The sequence below is a fragment of the Phacochoerus africanus genome, chromosome 5 (genome assembly GCF_016906955.1).
Source record: "Phacochoerus africanus isolate WHEZ1 chromosome 5, ROS_Pafr_v1, whole genome shotgun sequence".
NCBI lineage: Eukaryota > Metazoa > Chordata > Mammalia > Artiodactyla > Suidae > Phacochoerus > Phacochoerus africanus.
The window spans coordinates 44092103-44100863 of NC_062548.1; the positions used below are offsets into that span (position 1 = coordinate 44092103).

An 8761-nucleotide genomic window follows, 5' to 3' on the forward strand; every position below is an offset into this window, starting at 1 on the left:
GTGTCTTCCCCTAAAAATAAGTCAGGCCGTCTGTTAGCTGTGATCGCCTCTGGGAACAGCAATAACTAGCACGTCTGCCGTGTCTACGTGGAGGGAGGCGAGGCAGGCGAGGCAGGCTCTCTTCCCACTCCTCTTCCTGGTATGTGCTGGGGATGAGGGTGGGGGTGGGAAGGCAGGTGTGCAGGAAGCTCAGGTGCAGCCCTGGGGCTGAAGAGCAGGACTCCCTGGCTCAGCCTGGTCTCTCTCTAGGGAGGGAAGGAGATCAGACCCGAATGGGAGCTCACCCAGCCCTGGTCAGCTGCCTGGCCTTGGTCTTGACGGCTGAGAGCCACCTCCAGAGCCAGAAAGTGGGGTCAGGAGGTCGGGTCAAGGAGGAATCACATGCATGAACTTTTCCCACCAACCTTTGATTTTTTTTCTTTTCTATTATAGTTTATTTACAATGTTCTCTTAATTTCTGCTGTACAGCAAAGGGACGCTGTTATACCTATATATATATATATATATATAAACATTCCTTTTCTCATAGTATGTTCCAGCATGTTCCATCCCAAGTGATTGGAAATAGTTCCCTGTGCTATACAGCAGGACGCCCACATTTTATTTTTATTATTTTGATTTTATTTTTTAATTTATTTTTTTTTGTCTTTTTGCTTTTTCTTGGGCTGCTCCCGCAGCATATGGAGGTTCCCAGGCTAGGGGTCGAATCGGAGCTGTAGCCACTGGCCTATGCCACAGCCACAGCAACATGGGATCTGGGCCGCGTCTGCGACCTACACCACAGCTCATGGCAACACCGGATCCTTAACCCATTGAGCAAGGCCAGGGATCGAACCCGCAACCTCATGGTTCCTTGTCGGATTCGTTAACCACTGCGCCACGATGGGAACTCCCACATTTTATTTTTAAAATTCTCAAACTTCCAGAGACGTTGAAAGAGCGAACGCAACGAACATCCACATACCCACCTCCCCGAGCCAACAGGTGCCATGATTTCGCCGCATTTGCCGTGTCCATCCAGGAATGTGGCTGAATCCTTGTGCTGCTTCACTTCCAAAGCCTTCAGCATTTTCTATGAATTTTACACATACTCAAATTTCCTACATCCCATCTCAAAAGCTATCCGTCATCTCTATGACCGTCCAGTGCCCCACACATATTCAAATTCCCCCAGACAACCCAGAATCGCTCTTAGAGCCTAAAAAAAAAAAGCATCCAAATCAAAGTCCATGCATTTTAGTCTCCCCCAGAGCCATGCACCCCCTAGAGGCACTTAGTTTTTGCAGGAGAAGACCCTGGGTCCGCTGTTTCCTGGAAGGTCCTGCCTTTGGGGTTTGGGTTTGTTTTGTTCCTGGAGGGGTCATTGACTTCTTTTCCTTTCTTTCTTCTTAGGGCTGCACTTGCGGCATATGGAAGTTCCCAGGCTAGCGGTCAAATCAGAACTGTAGCCGCTGGCCTGCACCATAGCTCACAACAAGGCCAGGATCGTTAACCCACTGAGCGAGGCCAGGGATAGAACCGGCATCCTCATGGATCCTGGTTGGGTTCATTAACCACTGAGCCATGAAAGGGAATGCCACCTTTTTTTTTTTAATATTACCAATAACATTGAATATGTTTATGATATATACAGCATTTATATATTATTATTGTGATGCAGTGATACTGATCATATTCCATAATCATAGTAAGATTTTGTCATATTTAGCATACCGAGTATTAGATTTTTATGGTTTATTTGTTTAATACTTGCTACAAATTTATACCTTAAACACTATCACTCTTATCTTCCCCCCAACTTGTTTTTCTTCCCTGTGATGTCCTTTAAGCTGGAAGTTGGGTCTAAAGGCTAGATGGGATTGCGATTGCAATGCAACATTTTTGGCAAAGGACGGATGCTTCAGTGGTGCTAGGCATTCCCCACAGCTCCATACCAAGAGGCAAGGAAAGCCAGACACTCCTCTCTCAGGGATGCCAGGAAAAAGTGATGCAAAGCTCTCCCTGCTGCAGGAGAGGACAGTCTTTTTTTTTTTTTTTGGTCTTTTTTAGGGCCACACCCTCAGCACATGGAGGTTCCCAGGCTAGGGGTCACATCGGCGCTGCAAGCTGCTGGCCTACATCACAGCCACAGCAACTCAAGATCCAAGCCGCATCTGTGACCTACACCACAGTTCATGACAATGCTGGATCCTTAAGCCCCGGAGCCAGGCCAGGGATGGAACCTGTGTCCTCAAGGATGCTAGTCAGCTTCGTTTCTGCTGAGTCGCAGCGGGAACTCCGAGGACGATCATATGGAACCATCCTGTTTCTCTGTCTTTTGCTGTGTTGGTCAGGCCGAGCCGCTACAGGTGACCAGTTCAAGAAACTGTTCCTCTGGAGAAACTGTTCCGCATCTTTTAGACACGCCTCAACCCCACACGCGTGGCCGCCAAGAGGGAGACAGACGTGAGAGTGGGAGCCGTCGCCCTGAGCTGTCCCTGCGGTGAAGGATGCTTGCAGAACCTGGCCCGGCCGCTCGGGAGCCAGAGCAGCTCGGAGCAGTCAAACTGGAGGAGGAGGAGGCTGCAGGCCTGGAGGACCCCAGGCAGCCCGAGGCCAGGCCCCGGCCCGAGGTGGCTCACCAGCTCTTCAGATGCTTCCAGTATCAGGAGGACATGGGGCCGAGGGCATCCCTAAGCCGGCTCCGGGAGCTCTGCAACCACTGGCTGCGGCCGGCTCTGCACACCAAAAAGCAGATCCTGGAGCTGCTGGTGCTGGAGCAGTTCCTGAGCGTGCTGCCCCCACACCTCCTGGCCCGACTACAGGGCCAGCCGCTCCGGGATGGCGAAGAGGTGGTGCTGCTGCTGGAGGGTGTCCACAGGGAGTCCGGCAACGTGGGGCCGCTGGTAAGAGGGTGGCAGCCAAGCAGGCTGGACAGCAGGTGGAAAGACAGGGACTTAATCGCCCATTAAGATATCACTGAACCCTCTGCTTGCCCTCCTCCTCCAATTCCTTTTTTTTTTTTTTTTTCTTTTCCAGGGCTGCACCTGCAGCATATGGAGGTTCCTAGGCTAGGGGTCGAATCAGAGCTGTAGCCACCTGCCTACGCCAGAGCCACAGCAACGTGGGATCCGAGCCGTGTCTGCAACCTACACCACAGCTCACGGCAACGCCGGATTGTTAACCCACTGAGCAAGGGCAGGGACCGAACCCACAACCTCATGGTTCCTCATCAGATTCTTTAACCACCGCGCCATGATGGGAACTCCCTCCAACTCCTTAATGATTTTTTGTTTTGGCTGAGCCCGAGGCACACAAAAGTTCCTAGGCCAGAGATCGAACCCGAGCCACAGCAGTGAACATGTCCTTAACCCACTAGGTCACCAGGGAACTCCCCCAATTCTTTCTTCCCGTCCTAACGCTCACCTCGCCTCCATCCCATTTCCCTCGGGAATTAATGGGCATCACTGTCCTGTCCGCTACCTAACATGGATGTGTCCTGCATAGGATTTTAGTTTTAATGCTGGCAAGAACTGTCCCCGTGCAGACATCACCTTGGAGGAACAGGGGGGCTCTTCCCAAGTCTCCAGCCACAGCCCCAAAAAGGAAGTGCACTCAGAAGGGCCTCCAGCCCTGGAGCCACCAAAGGAACATCCACCATGCCAGCCAGGCCCCTCCATGTCTGCTGATATGGGGACCTGGAGGCACCCTTCACGTTCAAAATTGCCATTGAGCCCCGGTCCCAAGAGAGCGTTGCAGGCCCTGCAAGAGAGCGGTGAGGAGCCGGTGCCTAACGAAGGTGGAGGCCTGCCGTGTGCGGGCGGGGAGGGAAGCGGGCGGCCTCGCTAGCTGCAGGAATGCGGGTGCGCCGAGAGGCCTGTCCTGGGACCCTGGAGATGCGTGCATGTCCTCCTCGTAGCCCCAGGTGGGTGAGGCTGGCTTCTGACAGCTCTCTCTTTCTCCCCTGATGCTGTCAGCCCCCCAGGGCCTGGAGCCGTGGCCGGAGGAGAGCTCTGGAGATCAGGAGCTGGCAGCTGTGCTGGTGAGCTGGACTGGCCCTCTCACTGCAGGTCGATCTCATGCTCCAGAATGTTCTCTGCCTCTGCAGTTTCAGCGAATCCATGCCTTCTTTCATTTAAACCTTGAAGGGCCTTCAGGCCCCTCGAGTCCCCTGTTCCTCCCTCACTGAGAATCTCTGCCCCTCCTTTGTCACAGGAGTCTCTGACCTTTGAAGATGTCCCAGCAAAAAAGGCGTGGCCCGTGCATCCTTTGGGTAAGAGACTCTCTTCCCAGGCTTATGACCACGGAAGGCTTTTTCTCTTCCTGTTGGGAGTGAGCCCTAATTTTTCAACCTCTTTGGCTAAAAAGAGGCTATTTTGATGAGGTAATATATAGAGATTTCTACAGAGATATATATTGATCTATCTGTATAGAAATATAATTTTAAGGCTCATTGGATTGAATCAACAACCCCAACAACTTTGAGCTTTTTATTATTTATTTTTATCTTTTTGGCTTTTTAGAGCCCAACCTGCAGCATATGTAGGTTCCCAGGCTAGGGGTTCAACTGGAGCTATAGCTGCCAGCCTCCGCCAGAGCCACAGCAACGTGGGATCTGAGCCATGTCTGCGACCTATATCAGAGCTCACAGCAATGCCGGATCCTTAACCCAATGAGCAAGGCCAGGGATCAAACCTGCATCCTCAAGGATGCCAGTTGGGTTTGTTAACTGCTGAGCCACGACAGGAACTTGTGACCTTTTAACATAGGTGATCATGGCAAATGCCATATGATATCACTTATATGCGGAATCTTAACTGTGACACAAATGCATTTACCTACAGAACAGAAGTGGGGGGAGTGGTAGGTGGGCATTTGGGGTTAGAAGATGAAAACTATTATACATGGAATGGATAAACAGTAAGGTTCCAAACAGGGAACTATATTCAATAGTCTGTGATAAACCATAATGCAAAAGAATATATATATATATATATATATATATATATATATATATATATATAGTCACTTCGCAATACAGCAGAAATGACACATTTTGAATCAACTATACGTCAATAAAATTAATTAAAAGAGCTAAAATAGAAAGTTCCCTTGTGGCACAGCTGGTTAAAGATCCGGCATTGCCGCAGCTGTGGCACAAGGTGTGGCCAAAAAAATAAATAAATAAAAACAGCTACAATAAAATAAAATAAAATAGGTGGTCATGGGAGGGCTTGCGAAGGGGAATAGGTTTCTATTTGGGAGAATGACACTAAATGGTGGTGGTTATACCACATTGTGAATGTACCTAATGAACTGGAATTATATATCTGAAAACGGTCAACTGCATTGCTCTTTTCATTCTTTTTTTTTTTTGTCTTTTTGCTATTTCTTTGGGCCGCTCCCGTGGCGTATGGAGGTTCCCAGGCTAGGGGTCCAATCGGAGCTGTAGCCACTGGCTTACGCCAGAGCCACAGCAACTAGGGATCCGAGACACGTCTGCAACCTACACCACAGCTCATGGCAACGCCGGATGCTTAACCCACTGAGCAAGGGCAGGGACTGAACACGCAACCTCATGGTTCCTAGTCGGATTTGTTAACCACTGTGCCACAACGGGAACTCCCTCTTTTCATTCTTTACCGCCACACCCGAGGCATATGGAGGTTCCCAGGCTAGGGGTTGAATTGGAGCTGTAGCCGCTGGCCTACGCCACAGCCACAGCCACGCCAGATCCGAGCGGAGCCTGCGACCTACGTCACAGCTCACGGCAAGGCGGGATCATTAACCCACGGGGTCAAGGGTGGAACCGACATTCTCATGGATACTGGTCAGATTCCTTTCCACCGAGCCACGATGGGAACTCCGGTAAATTGCATTATATTTGATTTTTACCCCCTCCCCCACTGCCCACCTACCATCTTTGCACGATTTTGGATTTTCTTCCCCTTCCAGGCACTGACGCTCTGACGATGTCTAGAAGCCCTTCCGAAAAGGCCTTACCGTGTCCGTTTTCTGTGTCTTTCCCAGGATTTGGAGGCAGAACCCCGGACGAGGCGTTTAAGGAAGAAGAGCCGCCGCGGGTTTCCTGGCCTGCCGCCGTCCCAGCGAAGTCTGGGGCTGAGAGTCCGAGGGTAGCGGAAGAGCCCCGTGCCCAGTCGCTCAGGCCAGGCCCCGAGGTGGGCGGCAGCGATGGAGACCTGTCCCCTCCAGGCAGAAGTGACATTCTCGAGGTCAAAGTGGCCGGGGGGCCCCCCAAGTCGGAGCCAGAGATCAAGTTCATCTGCACCGAGTGCGGGGTGAGCTTCCCGCAGCTGGCCCGCCTGGAGGCGCACCAGCTGCGCTCTCACCCAGGCTCGCGGTCCTTCCTGTGCCTGTGCTGCGGGAAGAGCTTCGGCCGCAGCTCCATCCTCAAGCTGCACATGCGCACGCACACCGATGAGCGGCCGCACACCTGCCACCTGTGCGGCCACGGCTTCCGCCAGAGCTCGCACCTGAGCAAACACCTGCAGACGCACTCCTCCGAGCCGGCCTTCCTGTGCGCCGAGTGCGGCCAGGGCTTCCAGCGCCGGGCCAGCCTCATGCAGCACCTGCTGGCGCACGCCCAGGACCAGAAGCCGCCGTGCGCTTCGGACCCCAAGACCCAAGCGCCCCCAGAGCTGAGCGTCGTCCTGTGCTCCCACTGCGGCCAGACGTTCCAGCGCCGCTCCAGCCTCAAGCGCCACCTGCGGATCCACGCCAAGGACAAGGGCCACCAATGCTCTGAGTGCTCCGGCAGCCTGCGCCCGGGGCCCGAGCGCAGGCCCTACGTGTGCGGCGACTGCGGCAAGGCGTTCCGGCGCAGCGAGCACCTGGGCGCCCACCGGCGCGTGCACACTGGCGAGCGGCCCTTCTCCTGCCAGGTCTGCAGCCGCAGCTTCAGCCAGAGCTCCCAGCTGGTCAGCCACCAGCGGGTGCACACGGGCGAGAAGCCCTACAGCTGCCTGCACTGCGGGAAGTGCTTCATGCGGCGGGCCGGCCTGGCCCGCCACCTGCTGACCCACGGCGGCCCGAGGCCGCACCACTGCGCCCAGTGCGGCAAGAGCTTCAGCCAGACTCAGGACCTCGCCCGCCACAGGCGCAGCCACACGGGCGAGAAGCCTTGCCGCTGCAGCGAGTGCGGCGAGGGCTTCAGCCAGAGCGCCCACCTGGCGCGACACCAGCGCATCCACACGGGGGAGAAGCCCCACGTCTGTGACACCTGCGGCCACCGCTTCCGCAACAGCTCCAACCTGGCCCGCCACCGCCGCAGCCACACGGGCGAGCGGCCCTACGGCTGCCAGAAGTGCGGCCGGAGCTTCCGGCGCAACGCCCACCTGCAGCGGCACCTGGCCACCCACGCAGGGCCCGGGGAGGAGGCGGGGTCTGGGCAGGCCGAACCCCTGCAGGAGTGCCCGGAGTGCGGTAAGACCTTCAGCCGCAGCTGCAACCTTCTGCGGCACATGCTCGTGCACACAGGGGCCAGGCCCTACTCGTGCACACAGTGTGGCCGCAGCTTCAGCCGCAACTCCCACCTGCTGCGCCACCTGAGAACCCACGCCCGGGAGACGCTGTATTAGCTGTGCCCCCTTCTGCCGGGTCTGCCCCACGCACTGGCACCCCCCTTACCCCCATCACTGGCTGCCAAGGCTGCAGTGGAAGGCCCTGCCCGCACACCCGAGCCACTGCACCGTGGCTTCTCCTTTTGTCCTTTCCCCAGCACCTTCTCTAGCAGGCTGGATGGGAGCAGGTCCAGGGAGCCTTCCTTCCCACCCCAAAAGGCCCAGATTGGGAGTTCCCCTTATGGCTCAGTTGTTAACGAACCCGATGAGCATCCATGAGGACACGGGTTCAATCCCTGGCCTCACTCCGTGGGTTAAGGATCCGGTGCGGCCGTGAGCTGTGGTGTAGGTCGCAGACGCAGCTCCGATCTGGTGTTGCCGTGGCTGTGCTGCAGGCCGATTAGTCCTCTAGCCTGGGACCCTCCATGGGCCGGGGGTGTGGCCCTACAAGATAAAACACACAAAAACCCCAAAGGCCCAGATTGAGGGAGGTGGGAGCAGGGCCACCTGTCCCGACCAGCTATGGGTACAGCCATGCAACCCAGCCTCACCCTAGAATTGTTTCTTCGCTCTGGAATCTACCAGTAACCCTCACTGTATAATACATTATCCTCTAGCCGTTGGTGGCTGTTTAAATGAATTAACGTTGAATAAAATTGAAACTCCCAGACTGGGGCTTGTGATGGGAAATGTGTTGTGAAGCATTGCTAACTAATTCAAACTGAAAATGCCAGCAGCCAAAACAACCAGCCTGCACCCAGTGGGATGGCCGGGCAGGGGGGCCCCCTCACCACCCATAATCCTCTCAACCCAAAGCTCTTTTCTAGGTTTGCAGATTTAAATTCATGTGACTTCTGCTAAAATACAGGGCAAGAGAACAGCCACCTCCCTGCCCCCAACTCCAGTGCAGGCACACTTCCTGCTTCACTCTTTGGCTGTTCATGCACACAAATGCTCTGGTGGTGTTTTGTTTTCTTTGCTTTTGATTTTGGCTCCATCCTGAGGATGTGACCCTTCTGGGGCCAGGGATCGAACTTCTCCCACAGCAGCGACCCCCACCACAGCTGCCACAACACCAGATCCTTAACCTGCTGAGTCACGGGGAAATCCCCAAGAAATAATACTTTTTTTTTTTCTTCTTTTTAGGGCCCCACCCAAATCTTATGGAAGTTCCCAGGTGAGGGGTGAACCAGAGCTAGAGC

The 8761-nt window shown here is 54.5% G+C and overlaps 1 protein-coding gene across 1 annotated transcript; it reads left to right on the top strand.

Moving 5' to 3' along the window:
- The first annotated feature begins 2654 nt into the window (after window positions 1-2654).
- ZSCAN10 (zinc finger and SCAN domain containing 10) lies at window positions 2655-7577 on the top strand. The gene is made up of 5 exons (XM_047780748.1): window positions 2655-2885; window positions 3487-3754; window positions 3957-4021; window positions 4195-4252; window positions 6010-7577. The coding sequence occupies exons 1-5, from the start codon at window positions 2655-2657 to the stop codon at window positions 7575-7577; spliced, it is 2190 nt and encodes a 729-aa protein (XP_047636704.1).
- The last annotated feature ends 1184 nt before the right edge of the window (window positions 7578-8761 follow it).

Excerpts from the sequence above, each read along its gene's own strand:
- ZSCAN10 (XM_047780748.1), top strand. The coding sequence starts at position 2,655 with ATGGGGCCGAGGGCATCCCTAAGCCGGCTCCGGGAGCTCTGCAACCAC. Across the intron at positions 3,755-3,956 it reads GCAGGCCCTGCAAGAGAGCG|CCCCCCAGGGCCTGGAGCCG; the intron begins GTGAGGAGCCGG and ends TGATGCTGTCAG. Across the intron at positions 4,253-6,009 it reads GTGGCCCGTGCATCCTTTGG|GATTTGGAGGCAGAACCCCG; the intron begins GTAAGAGACTCT and ends TGTCTTTCCCAG.